At 42.6% G+C, this 14683-nt stretch overlaps 1 protein-coding gene across 1 annotated transcript in view; it reads right to left on the bottom strand.

Annotated features, from left to right (window-relative positions):
* Nucleotides 1-21: 21 nt before the first annotated feature.
* LOC114462010 (PH domain leucine-rich repeat-containing protein phosphatase 1-like) overlaps nucleotides 22-14683 on the bottom strand; it is a 28539-nt gene continuing 13877 nt past the window's right edge. The window contains exons 3-17 of the mRNA XM_028444553.1: nucleotides 13382-13507; nucleotides 13134-13282; nucleotides 9320-9466; nucleotides 8109-8336; nucleotides 7828-8030; nucleotides 7684-7744; nucleotides 7464-7559; nucleotides 6555-6710; nucleotides 6157-6357; nucleotides 5911-6073; nucleotides 5143-5273; nucleotides 4938-5054; nucleotides 3544-3738; nucleotides 2354-2591; nucleotides 22-1565 (exon numbers count right to left, since the gene is read on the bottom strand). Of these exons, the coding sequence (XP_028300354.1) occupies nucleotides 498-1565; nucleotides 2354-2591; nucleotides 3544-3738; nucleotides 4938-5054; nucleotides 5143-5273; nucleotides 5911-6073; nucleotides 6157-6357; nucleotides 6555-6710; nucleotides 7464-7559; nucleotides 7684-7744; nucleotides 7828-8030; nucleotides 8109-8336; nucleotides 9320-9466; nucleotides 13134-13282; nucleotides 13382-13507 (3279 nt within the window). The 3' untranslated portion in view covers nucleotides 22-497. The remainder of the gene's footprint in view (nucleotides 1566-2353; nucleotides 2592-3543; nucleotides 3739-4937; nucleotides 5055-5142; nucleotides 5274-5910; nucleotides 6074-6156; nucleotides 6358-6554; nucleotides 6711-7463; nucleotides 7560-7683; nucleotides 7745-7827; nucleotides 8031-8108; nucleotides 8337-9319; nucleotides 9467-13133; nucleotides 13283-13381; nucleotides 13508-14683) is intronic.

Raw genomic sequence — 14683 nt, 5'->3', positions numbered from 1 at the left:
CAAACAAAGCCACGCTTTATGTTTTTTCTTCTGAAAAAGTTTAATTTATTGTGTAGCAAAAGTATCTCTGTGTGGTGGAGAATCTGTAACACTGTAGTGAGAACATTCAAGGAGCTGGTAACATGACTCAGCAGCTGGTATCATGACTCAGCACCACGCTGGACTCAACACCCCAAGAACACAACCCTGGAACATCACCCGGCAGCAAATAATCAACTTTTTTTTCTCTCAGAGAACATTAGTACAGCGCAGTTGGGGGGGGTGTCACTATAAAAGAGTGTGTGTGAGGCGGGAAACACACACCACACACACGGCGTGCTCCGTAGGGGAATGGATTCAACGAGTCGTCCTTCAACGAGCAAAAGTGCGATCAAAGGGAAGTAGGAAACGTGAAGGTTAAATGATCAGCGGTAGAAAAACGACTTTTTATCGGAAGTAGAAAAAGTGGTTATCATTAAAAGTAGAAAAGCGTGCGGTGCGTTGGAGGACGCTGGGAATCAGAGCGGCGTGACGAAGTAGTCGCTGGTTTTCTGGTAGTTGTGCGTTTGCTGGTTGTGCGTCTGCAGCTGCTGCTGCTCCTGCTGCTGCTGGATGATCTGACGGACCTCCTCCTCCAGCTCGGGGGGGATGATCAGCTGGTCGTCAGGGTCGGGCTGGGAGGGAGCGTTGAAGTAGCCCCCCTGCTTCCTGATGGGGGCGTCGCCCGCCTCCTCGATCACGTCCTGGTTCTGTCCCTGACGGGCCACGGAGCCGTTGGCCCGGGCGCGCCGGCCCAGGGTCCCCGAGCGGGACTCCGCCCCGGGGGAGGGGAAGCAGGGAGGGGGAGTTTGAGGTGGCTCAGGGGGCAGGGGGGCGTTGGTGCCGTCGCGTCGACGTAGACAGTGGACGTCGGCCTCCACCTCCACTCTGCTCCCGTTGGAGAACACGCCTGCGATCGGCTCCTCGTCCTCACTGTCCAGCCCGTTGTCCGACAGGGCACCAGAAAACTGCCTCTGGAAGGCTCCGCCCCCGAAGGCCGGCCTCCGTGCACTGGCCCGGCCCGCCGGGTTCAGGTGGGACGTGATGGGCTCGGTTTGTGGGAGAGGTTCCTCTGAGGACGCCGTGGACCCCACCTCACTGCTCATCTCAGACGTGCTAAACTCGCTGCTCAGCTCACTGACCGTCCCCGAGGACACCGGCGGGAGTGGGATCCCCCCTTCGTAGGGGTGGGTGGGCGTGGCCAGGCCGGGGCTAGGGGGCGGGGGCGGCGGCTCGCAGAAGCAGCAGCAGTCGTCGGTGATGCTGAGCTTGACCACAACGGCGCTGAGGCTTTCGGAGCAGCCATAGCTCTGCGCTAGCGTCACTAGCTTCTTGGCGGCGGCCAGAGAGTCCGGCACATTCCGCACGGCCTCCACCGCCTCGCACGGAGACAACACCTCCCACAACCCACTGCTGCCCAACAGGAAGAACTCGTCCTGTGGGGTGAGCGTCACCGTGGAGACGTGTGGACGGGGCGTCACTGACGGACAGAGGAAGGAGTAACCCATGATCCTTGTGCACTCTGTGACTCCGCCCACTTTGTTGTCCTGCAGGAGAAAAAACATCCGGTGTTAATCTGAGCCTTAAAACATTTAAATAAAAGGATCCTCCACTATTGATTTTGTTATTTTGCACCAGATGTTTATATTCAGAGAAGAAGAAGTTGTTTTGGGAGGTAGTCCAACTGTCTGTGATTACTCGCTAACTTCAGCCATCAGAGCATGTCAGCACACTGTTTAAGAAGGAATAAAAGCCCCTTAGGAGAGCTCTTCTTCTCTACTTCATTGTCGACTACCAAACCTCAGAGTTGAAACTGTCGCCCCCTGTGGTCATGCTTTTATTCTCTTTCGGTATTAAAATAAAAAAAGATGTTTACATTGACATTTTTTACTTTTTCTGATTGTTTGGAGCACGTGTCAAACTCAAGTTCGGCGTGCCAAAGCATCTCGTCCGGCCCACAGAAAAATTTAGTTTAAAGTAAAAACTACAACAAAAACAGGACTTTTTTGTAAATTACCATATATATTGTAGATAACATACGATGGTTACAGTACAACATTATTTACAGTAACATTAAATCGGAATATATTTCAAAAACTTGGAACATTCTGGCAAATTATCCCACAGAATTCTGTCAAATTACTTATCGAATTTCCGGAAAATTTGTTGCAAGGTCCAGGATGTTTGATTAATTCCTTAACATTCAGAATTTTGTTTGAATTTGTGCTTTTTCTCAAACAAAAACATAGAAAAAACAGTTTGAGGTAAAACTGGGTCGCATGTTTTAGGACATATTTGTAAAAACAGTGGAGGATCCCTTTAAAGCAGTGGTTACCTCGGTAACGATGGCGTTGTGTTGGCGAATCCTCTGGTACTCGTCGTCGTCTCTGACCGTGTGGACGGTCGACAGTTGCACAGCTTTCCCGTCGCGGCACAAGACGGCCTGACACCGGCCCACGTTGGCCGTCTTCAGGGTGAAGCATCCGCCATGTTCGCCGGGTACGAGCGAGTCGTGTCTGATGTGACACAACGCCGCCGAACCGCCCATCCTCTGACCAGCTGTGCCCAGCTTCCTGTGGGAACCAATGGGAGCGTTCACTCAGGTGAGCGTGTGTGTGTGTGTATGTGCATTCAGGGATGGGCGATATGGACCAAAATGTATGTTTCTGAAAATGTCGATATACGATATACAGTAAATCTCGCTAATTTTAATTCAAAAAAAGTCTGACCAGGAAGACAATGCAGGGTTAAATTTGCTGATGCAAAATGCCACACAGGCTAAAATAACATGTCTGTGCTTTAAGATTGGTGCATGTACGTGTATCACAAACATGGCCCTAAAAGTAAAAAAATACACAAAATTACTACAAAAACACAAATTAACAGAAAATTACACACACACAAAAATCTACAAAAATGTACATATAAATGAGAAATACACAAAAGAACAAAAATACAAAAGTGAACAGAAAGAGAAAAAAAATGCACAAAGGGACAAAAAAAATAAACAAAAGAACAAGAGAAATACAAAAATACACAAAAAAAACAACAAAAATGAACAAATAAACAGAAATACACACAAGAAAAGCAAAAATCCAAGAACAACATACCAGTACATACCAAAAAAGTACAGAAAACGACTCAAACAGACATTCAAAATGACAGGAAAATACACAGAAATACTCTATAGGACAACAAAATACACAAAAGGAGGGAAAAATACACAATGGGACATTTATTAACATTTTCTACGTCTGCCTTTTTTCTCCTCTAAGGGACAGTACATGTGAGTGACTTCTGTAGTGTGGCTTGTTCAGGTGAAGGTCTGGGCTAGGACGCACTTAGTGATCATCTAACTGAGCTTTTCATGCTATTCTGAGAAATAGTGAAAGCAGCAACTCCTAAAACGAGTATTTTAATACAATAATATATCAATATAGGCGATATCATAATTCTCTATATCACTAAAATAGAAATCTGGATATATTGCCCAGCCCTAGTGAGCGTGTGTGTGTGTGTGCGTACCTCTGCATGGTGAGGAAGGTGTTGGTCATGTAGTCCTCCTCTTTATGGCCCCTGTGCAGCTCCTCAGCCAGCACATCTCCCATGGTGCATTGCAGCAGGTACGGAACCTCCACGTTTCTGTCTCCATCGAAGACGCCGTACAGAGCCTCACGACTCCCACAGAAACTGTCCAGAGCCAGGGCGGCCACGCACAGCCTGCGCACGGCAAGAAACGGCACATTGTTACCACGGTTACCATGTCAGAGGGAGTCAGTAAACAGTAGGGAGGCAAAGGGGTGGGACTTATCCACGGGAAGTGAAACTTGTTCAAAAATATTAACTTTATATGGGAATTATTTATCAGAATCAACCAGAGATTGGGAGTAGTTTTAAATAATCGTATAAACTTTAACATCCATTTAAAATAATACAATAAAAAAATTAAAAAACAATTTCACAGGTTGACAAAATTCCAGGACTTTTTAAAGTTGGAAACTTTCTTTGGCAATTAACAGGACATTTTTCAAATTAAAGGTCGGCCTTTAACAGGTATGTTAAAGATAGTTGGAAGAATATATTTTAGCATCATCTAAAACAGGGGTTCTCAACCTGGGGGTCAGGACCCCAGTTGGGGTTGTGAGACACTGGGAGGGGGTCCCCAGATGCCTTCAAGAAACTAAGAATATTTTAACAATTTGAGCCCATTTTCTGTTTTCATCACTTTTTGTTGCCATATTTGAATTAATTTGTGCTACATTACTCCCATTTCTGACACTTCTACATCACATTTCAATGCTTTTTCTGCACATTTTTTCCACTTTTAAGACATGTCCAGCACTTAAATAATTGTTCCTATTCTTGAAATTACATTAACCCCAAAATGTCTCCCACTTTTAAGCCAATATTGACACTTTGAACCCTTTTTACCACTTTTTCTCTCTGTTTTTGCCCACTCTAATGTAACTAACTTTTAACCAATTTCTGTGGTTTTTTAAAATGCCATTTCACCACCTTTTTCACCATTTTTGGTCACTTTTAACCCATTTTATTTCTGATTAATACAAGGATTTACATCTTTAAGATGACTATATACTATGGCAAAAAATAATAATAATAATAATAATAAACGTTCCTGGATAACAGTGGATATTATTCAGATAAATAAATAAACGTGGTTATCACAGATTCATAGAACAATGGAATGGAATCATTTTGCTGACTTTATGGATGGACCCCAAAAATCTCTCCCCTTTATTCCCATTTGCAGGCTGAAAATGTTGAGAACCACTGGTCTAAAATATCCATATTAGTTATTTCAAATTCCCATTCATCCCAAGCTTCTTCTGGGAATTTTCTGCCTCTTTGCAACCGTTGTAAACAGTGAGACAGGAAGTGAAAAACCAGGAGTGACTGACTTGTTTTTGAGTCCTGAGGCCTCGGTGTAGCTGTGACTCCAGATCGCTGGCGTGCCGAGGTTCTCACTCACACACGGGGCAGACGACGACGGATCCACACGGAAACATCGGATGTTACTGTGGAGAGGAGGGGGGGGGGGGGGGGGTGATCAGAGGTGTGTGGGGGTCTCTGCTGGCCCTAAGGTTAAACCTGCTGAGTTCCTACTTGAGCAGCTCCAGGCTCTTGTGGTCCAAGCTGAGGCGAGGGTTCCCCGTCAGGTCCAGTTCCAGCAGCTTAGGGGGCAGCGCCTCAGGCAGGGTGACCTCCGTCAGCTCGTTACAGCTCAGGTCCACACACTGGGATGGAAACACACACTCAGATCAAACATCTCAGATCCTTTCAACTTTACACAAACCCTGTTTTAAAGTCTGCTGTAAAACAGATGGACATCGTTTGCTGTTTTTTCATTGGTCGCTGCCACGGCTCACATCAGAATCTCATTCTTTCAGAATCTCATTCTTTTACATCTTTTTACGTTTTTACATATTTTTCCAACTGACATTAAACACATGGAACATTATAATCTTATTTTATTAAAAAACATTGAACAATAACCGTCAAAAGACACAAGACTAATTTATATTAGTTTCTTTAGTCCAGAGTTTTTCAACCTTGGGGTCGTGACCCCATGTGGGGTCACCTGGAATTAAAACAGGGTCCCCTGAAATGTCGAGTAATAATAAAATGAAATAAAAACTGATTAAAATCATATTTTTAAATTTTAGACATTTTTTTAAAATAAAAATGAATTTCAATTTCAATTTCATTTTTAATTTAAGTGTTGAAGGACTCCCATCATGTGTCTTCAACAGTCCGTGATTACTCGCTAACTTCAGCCACCAGAGCGTGACAGCACACTGTTTAAGGGAGACAGAGTGTTGTAACTTGACTTGGTTCTCTTTGAAGATGCGTCCATGGTGATGAGTGACTGACCTTGATCTCAGGCAGCTGCAGCACTTCAGGGAAGGCGTTGATACAGTTGGAGTGAGCAGACAGAGAGTGGAGGCGCTGGCAGCTCAGGATGGTGGTGGGCACGGCTTTCAGTCTGTTACCGCTCAGGTCCAGCTCCTCCAACTGCTCCAGACGAGCCAGTTTACTGCAGGACGAGGGAGGGGCCGAGTGAGGACGGAGGAGGAGGGGGTGGAGGGGGCGGGGCTCGAAGCACAGCTGTAAACTCACCTGGCGATGAAAGTCTGCAGCTGGTTGTAGGCGAGGTGGAGCACTCTGAGGTGGGCGTGTCCAGTCAGCAGAGGGATGCACTTGTCCGTCAGGTTGTTATTGGTCAGGTAAAGCTCCTCCAGGCTGCCGGACGCCTCCTCTGATAGGCTGGCTGCTGGGAGGCCTTCCAGCTTATTGGCCGACGCGTTCAGGTAACGTAAGCTGGTGGTGGGAAAACACAGTGAGAAGCGCTGACAGAGGTGTGTGTGTGTGCTTTGATTAACGGTGTGTGTGTGTGTTCGTGCGTGCGTGCGTGTGTGTGCGCGTGTACCTCTGTGCTTTGATGAACCGGTTGTGTGTGTGTGTGTGTGTGTGTGTACCTCTGTGCTTTGATGAACAGGTTGTGTGTGTGTGTGTACCTCTGTGCTTTGATGAACAGGTTGTGTGGGAGCTCCATCAGCAGGTTGTGCTGCAGGTCCAGTATCTCTAACTGGGATCTCTCCAGTCTCTCTGGGAGACGACACATGTTGTTCCAACCAACCAAAAGCTTCCTGAGACCAACACTGGACAGAAGCCTGGAACCAACCAATCACACGCCTTCATCTCACATTACAAACCAACACTTCCTAACCTGATAACAACTCATCACACATTAAGGCAGAGGCTGTTACATATGCTATGGATTACGGCTCAGAGAACGTAACTCCCATTGTCAAACTAGAAGTTATTGGACCTATAATTAATGTAATGCTAACTACATCAAATAGTGCCTCCCATTTTCCATGATTGCAGGAAACAGAATTCACGTTCTGAAACGGAGAAAGCAATGAACTCGTTGCTTTTTCTGTCCATGTTTTGGGACATTACTGGTAGAGAGACGGGTTTAGCTGACGGTGTAAAAGCTGAACTGGTGGTCAGTTTACATGGTGACACGTCACTGCAGAAGCTTCTCCAATCACAGGGTTTCGTGGAAAACATGTAATCAAACCAGTAATTAAAGGATTCCCAAATAATGTCATATCACACATTTCCATGAGATTATTCCTGTTAAACAGTAAACTGAGGGTTAGCGGTGTGGCTAATGTCACTCTTATGACATCATCTTGTGTGATTTTAGTGCAACTATACCATTTACATAAATAGAATATTGTGTTAAATAGTAACAGTAGTTGACTACTAATCCTATTTAACATGTTTGGTATGATTTCCAAGTTTAATAACCAGTAAAGTCATCTAAACAAGGAAAAAACAGAAAAAAATAACGTAAAATTGGAGGGGTGGTGCTTTCCACACATGCATGCGTGCGTGCGTGCGTGTCAGAGTCTCACCGTACGGGCAGCTCGCTCACACAGTTATGGTTGATGTCCAGGACCTCCAGCCTGCTGCAGTCACACAGCCAGTCAGGGACTCTGTCCAGTTTGTTCCTGTGAGAACACACACAGTCACACACACACACACACACACACACACACACACAGTTAAACACACAGTCTCACACACAGTGTGCTCAGAGGGAAACAGAAACATCACGTCTGCTCTTCCACGTACCAGGACAGGTCCAGGACGGTCAGGTTCTCTGGGGTGGGCTGCACCTCCAGCTGCTTCAGACCTACACACAAACACACACAGCGAGTCACAGGGTCAGTTTGTGTCACCTGACGTGTCCGTGTACGAGGCGAGAGGCAACGGTACCGTTGTGCGTGGCGTGCAGAGCCTTGAGGGCGTGGCCATTGACTCTGAGCAGTGACAGAGCGTTCCTGTCACATCGTATCAGCTCCAGCCTGCAGAGAGAGCTCACGTCCAGCTGCTGCAGACCTGCGTCCCTCACGTCCAGGTGGACCACGTGTAGCAGCTCGCCTGTATCCAGCGACGTCACCTTCTGAAGTCTGTTCAGCCTGTGGAGGGAGGGTAAACTCAGCTTTAGCAAAACAAATCACAAGAGTACAGTAAACAACACAACATCAGTTTCCTACCTCAGGTCCACAAAGCGAGCGGGCAGCCACTGCAGTCCGGCCACGTCCAGGACAGAGAGATGGTTCCCTGCCAGGCACAGCCTCTCCATCCCTCTGAGCTTCTCCAGGACTGCAGGGACGCTGCTGAAGCAGTTGAAGGACAAGCCCAGGTAGGTGAGACCCTCTAGAGAAGCCAGCTCTACAGGCAGCCAGCTCAGAGAGTTTCCGTCTAGGAGGAGGTTCTGTAGACTAGACACACACACAGGGAGGGGACATCATGAGGGACAGAAAGCACAAGCGTCGCTGTGAGTGGGATTGTATCCAACATGTCAAATACAACTGTTAGAAGAAGAGGAAAATGGCTCAAAAGTGTATTTTCTGACACAACAGGATGTTATGAAGACTGGACCAGTCTCAGGCTCAGTGCGTGCTTGTCTGGAATCGGGGCAACTTGTCCGTGGACTCACGGAGTGTCTATATTTTAAAACATCTCAGCATTAAAGAGCTTTCTGAGCAGAGTTGATGGAGCAGTAAGTGAGATTTATGTTTCTGTGTCACTTAAACAACTGTAGTTATGTGTAGCCGTTTGTTAACGGAGACCTCTACACAGCAGCCTGACATTAATCAGGTTTTAGAGTCGGTCAGCGCACATTTCGCAGCGATCCTCTGTTTATCATTACGACGGTACTTTGTCTGCGTTATAGAGATCATTACTTGGATGTTATTAACGCACCGCGCACAAGAAATGATGCACGTTGTAATCAAAGCACACAACATGGAAAATAAAGTAGATTAAGAACTTCAATGCACTTTGTGTTTTAATGAGAACATATTTCATTTGACTCAGTTATAGGCTTTTACAATATTATCTAATGTATGAGTGGGATCAGGTTAATTATTTGATTATTTTATTTTATATTGTGCAAGTCAGTATTATATACATACTGTATTTCATATTTTTAATTGATTTGTTCTTGGCTTTCTCATTTTCGGTGAATCCCTAATTTGATTGTTTTTTTTTTCTTTTAGCAGGAATGATAAATGTGATGTGTATGACTGTGAACCATGACTGAGCGTTTGTCCTCACGTCCCCTCGTAGCAGCTGCTCACATCTCTGCAGCATAAGGACAAACCGTGGGGGCACAGCCAGGAGTTTATGATGCACGGAGGGATTAAAATGTGCTGATGCGGCTGCAGGAAGGACAGAGTGTGGTATGAGAGTGTTTTCATACCTGTGCATCGTCCCAATGTCTGCGGGCAGAGCAGAGAGATAGTTCCCACTGAGGTTCAGCTCTGACAGCGAGGAGAGGTCGCACAACGCTAGTGGGAAGTGGGACAGCGCGTTATTGGCTAAGCTGACACTTCGCAGTTGGCAGAACCTGTGGGAGAAAGAAAAGGAAGCAGACGTTCAGGAAACACGTCATGGAGGTGAACGCTGGACGACCACAGCCTGGAAGCTTGGGCCGCTGCATGTGGTCAGAACTAGACTGACCCGGGTCACAGAGGGGTCAGGGTGGGTAAGGGTGGGGGGTTCAGGGGGGTCGACCCACGCTGGTCTGAGCAAAAACACATTCCTTACAACATAGCCCGGGAAGGCCGAGTTTACACGGGAACAATAGAACACATACCTCAGCACCACACCACCACCACCACCACCTACCGTTACCATTTACTACCAACCACTGAGTGAGTGGCTGTGTTGCCATACTAACGTACTACTCATACTAACTTTCTACCCGTACTAACGTACTACCTGTACTAACGTACTACCTGTACAAACGTACTATCCGTACTAACGTACTGCTCATACTCATACTAACGTACTACCCGTACAAACGTACTACCCGTACAAACGTACTACTCATCCTAATGTACTACTCATCCTAATGTACTACTCATCCTAATGTACAACTCATACTAACGTTCTACTCATCCTAACGTTCTACTCATCCTAACGTTCTACTCATACTAACGTTCTACTCATACTAACGTTCTACTGATACTAACGTTCTACCCATACTAATGTTTTATGGATGAAATGAGCACATGTTGATATTCTACTTGGTCACTTTCTCACGTCGAATGTTTTCAGAACTTTCAAAGTAAAAGTGGAAAATCAACAGAGATATTTATCCTTGGAAGTATACTTCAATGGGAACGATCACCATCCTAATCATACTATAGTATATACTCGACAGTATATACTCATTGAGTTTGCAGTGTGTAGTACGGAGTGTGACATTTGACATAACAAAACTACTTTTGATCAAACAGTAACAAACATCATCCTTCTTTATTTCAGACTCAGGAGTTCATTTTAAAAACAAAGACAATTAGTATTCATAAGATATAAGCACATACATATTAGGGCTGCACGACTATGGCCAAAATGATCATCACCATTATTTGGATTAATATTGTAAACACAATTATTAATCACGATTATTCATCCTGTTAGGGAAAACATCTGTATCTTTATTCAACTACTTTTTAAAAAACAATATGTGAACAGTTTAGAGTGCAAAAGAAAAGCTTTAAACAAGAATAATGATAAATACTCAAATTTACCCAATCATTTTTAATTTACTATGGGCTAATTATATACTGTAAATATAAACTGTTACAGAGTGAGACTCAGAATATAAAGAAAAATTAAGAACATTAGTCTTAATCCAACAGGTTTTGGGTAAGAAACACCAGCCTGTCGACGTTTTCTGCCTCGAGTGTCTGATTAATTCATTCTAACTAACTAATTAGATACTTATGTCAATCAACTCATGGGGGCGTGTCGGTACGTACAAGAGTCTGCATTTTAGTTGTAAAAATTGCAAAAGATCAGGTTAATTTAATCGTGAAGGCTAAAATCGTAATCATGATTAAAATATGATTAATTACGCAACTTTAATACTTACGAAACAGATAAAAACAGTTAATATAAAAAACCAATGTCTCCACAAAGATGAGTGGTGGAAACACACAGAGCTTTGACGTGTATTGGTCAACAGCTGGACGATCGACAGATACATTTATACATCAAGTTTCTCTTACAAAACAAAATAAATAAGTTGCACTCGTCCATCAGGCTTTTTAAACACTTTCCTCACTGAGTCGTTATTGGAAACTTGGAGCTTAAATTAGGTGAGCTCGGCTTTTTAAACCTAGCCCACAAGGGGGCAGTATATAGTACAGTAGAGGAAGGTATGAAGAGATGTCTTTTAACATTTTCTGAGCACATTGAACATTTTCTTGCCAACATATTGACCTGGACATATAACATTCAACATTGCCTCTACATGCCACCACCACCACCATCATCATCATCATCATCTCATTTCATCAGTTACTAAGTGACCAAATACTTTATTTTGATACCTAGTAAGCAAGGAAAAATTAGGGAAGTTTAGATCTGTTTCTCCTTTTGTTCTGCAAATCAAAACTGCACTCCTCGCTGCATTGTATTGTATTTCACGTCATATGCTAACCCAGGGGTCTGCAACCTGCGGCTCTGGAGCCTCATGTGGCTCTTTGACTCTTTTGCAATGGCTCCCTATAACTTAAAAAAAAACTACTGAAATAAATAGTTTTTTATTTATTTATTTATTTTTACAGAGGCTATTAATTATTAATGACAAACAAAATCAAGATATAACAATTTGTTAACCTAAAATAAATTACGTTGTGCAATGACTCAGCACCTTTGTACTTCACCTCCTGCAACATCTACAGACCATCAACTTTCGTCCACCTGTGGCTAACCTTATGTTTTAAAACCCTGGTAAGAAACTAAACCAACAAAAACACTATTTCTGGAAGAAAATAGAGATTTTAATTGTGTGGGAACAGATTAATTTAACCACCAATGTACAGGTTAAATATGTATGTTTTGTGTGTGGCAAGAAATGAGCAATTAGCATGTGTTGATCACATGATCATGCAAGTTTCCATTTACATGATCAATATAAATCAAATCAAACATTATTCTATATAATCTTATCTGTATATAATTTAATACACTGTATTGTCTTCATTGATAAGGTATTTTAACCAGATAAAGACTTAGTATAGGATCAATAGATGTATTAATCATACATCAATAAATCAAACATTATTTCCTTAAAAAGGTTACAAATGACGCCAGAATTTTTGTTTTCATCTTCACTGTAAACACTCGGTTTATTCGCATTGTTGGAAAAGTTTGGTGCATTGCATTGTGGGATGCGGAGTCCTGTACACTGATGCATAGTAGTGTTTGACATTCATTCTGACTGTGATCCATGACATCACCTCACTCTGTCAGACATTCAGCTACATTCTGGATTCAGATCTTTTATTTAAACGTCTTTTAAACCACAACGTTCAGTGAAAACATCAGAAATGTGTTGGGAAGTCACTTTATGCACAGTTTTGGGGACAAACACAAGAACTCACAGAGTCAGGACTCCATATCCCACAATGCAATGTACCAAACTTTTTTTTTTCTTTTTTTTTTGTCTTTATCTGATAAAATAAATGATGATTTGCAGTTTTAAGTTATTTTACTAAATTAGAAACAACAGTTTGCAGTTCTGTAGGCGAAGGAAAAATGTGAGTTTCTGATCAGGAATTTATTGCTATCGGGAGATATTAAAAAAAAATTAAATTAAAACAATAGGGGTCAGGGTTAAAGACGTTGAATGGGAAATATCTTTGAATCCCTGATAATAACGTGGGGTTTGTTTTTGTTTACCTGAGAACAGGAAATAAAGTCCATAAAACTAGAAATGCTCAATTATATCACAATTATTCAAATGTAATTTCCCTGACGGAGCATTCCAAAAAGATTAATAAAGTCCATCTAATCTAATAAATAAAAAGGTGCAAAGTTAAAATATAGATATCCTAAATTGTGGAAGTTGATTTTATTTATCAAATAAAACACATGTATAATTAATAATATATAAATAATAGTTTTTCTCGATGATGTTGTTTTTGTAATCGTTGAGTGTATTATTTCTATAATTGCACAACCTTATATAAAACCATCACACACACACAGCTCAGTCTCACCTGGTGAGGGCGGGGACACCTTTGTGCGGGGACAGGAAGTTGTTCTTGAGGTTGAGGTGCGTAAGGTCCTGGCTGTAGAACAGCTGAGTCGGCAGTTCCTCCAGGCTGCAGCAGGACAGGTCCACAGAGTTCACCCTCTGAGAGGCGATCTGAGGGACAGGAGCAGAGCATGGCTTACACACACACACGCACACACACACACACACACACACACAATAAAGCACAGAGAGAAGAGGAGGAAACGTTACCTTTGACGCCGCTTTGTGCCATCGCAGCAGCTCCGTGTACGAGTCGTAGCTGACGTAGTACGTCTGACTCTGAGCTCCAGCTGAGCTGAAGGCCAAGCAGTGGCTGTGTCTCTTCACATCCTCCACCTGTAGAAACGACACAGCAGCCTGGGCTCTTATTTTCAAAAGCTTCCAGCTTATATAAGGTGTGATTTATGCTAAAATGTATGCTACGGCTCACTAATTCAGTTAGAAAATGAGTTTTATAAAAAAAAAATAAAGAAATCAGTCAGGAATTTACAAACTCATTAAAATGTCCAGATTTCCCAGGGACCCTGAACGCATCTAGGGGAACACGTTAATTTAAATGATCATAACTCTGCTAATATTTGCTCTATCTGAGAAATCCCACCAGGTTCTGAAAGCTAATGAGTTGGTCTTTACAACCAGTATCATGTGATCACAGTAAGTTTACTCAAAGATGCTGCTTTGTTTTGACGAAGTCGTCTCACATGAGGCTACAGTCCAAGATGGACTGAAAAAGTCAAATACTGGTGGATTTAATTAAAAAAAATCAGCAGGAAGACTCTCCTGGATGGTCAAACCTCCATGGAGGTTCAGAGAGGGGTTTGAAATGGGAGAAACTTAGCCTATAGCATTGGTTCCCAACCTTTTTCTTGTCGTGACCTCATTTTTATATCACAACTTTCTGAGCTGTAAGTTTTCAGATTTCACAGTTTGTTCTACTGTGTTACAAATACAGAAGTAGCCAGTATTAGAGCACAAAGTGACAATATGCGACTACCTCAGATATTTTTTATGCTGCATCTTTTTTTAACGAGTTTTATATTTCAGAAATTCAAAGTATAGAAATATGTTTGAGATTGCGTGTGGTGGTTTAATTTGAAAAATAATAATTATTCACTTTCTTTCTCTTCCTGCACTGTAAATATATTTCTGTGATAATATGCATTGTTTTTTAATTGTTCAAAATAGATAAATACAAAACAATAAACAAAATAAAATTCATGAATAAAAAAAAACATTTTTTTAAATTTATTTTAATTTTATTATTACTAGACATTTCATGTGACCCTATTTTAATGTTATATCCAGGCGACCGGATATGGGTTCATGATCCTTAGGTTTAAAACCCAGCACCATTCTATACTGCAATTGAAAAATCTGTTTTTATTTTTTAATTAAAATATAAATATTTCAGGTGACCCCATTTTATTTCCATGAAACCCCACATCACGTCCCCACCCCAAGGTTGAAAAGCCCAGCTCTAGGAAGTTAAGACAGATTTTCCATCATCTGGTC

Source organism: Gouania willdenowi, chromosome 4 (genome assembly GCF_900634775.1).
Source record: "Gouania willdenowi chromosome 4, fGouWil2.1, whole genome shotgun sequence".
In the NCBI taxonomy this organism is placed as follows: domain Eukaryota; kingdom Metazoa; phylum Chordata; class Actinopteri; order Blenniiformes; family Gobiesocidae; genus Gouania; species Gouania willdenowi.
This window is presented reverse-complemented; position numbering and strand designations above follow the sequence as displayed.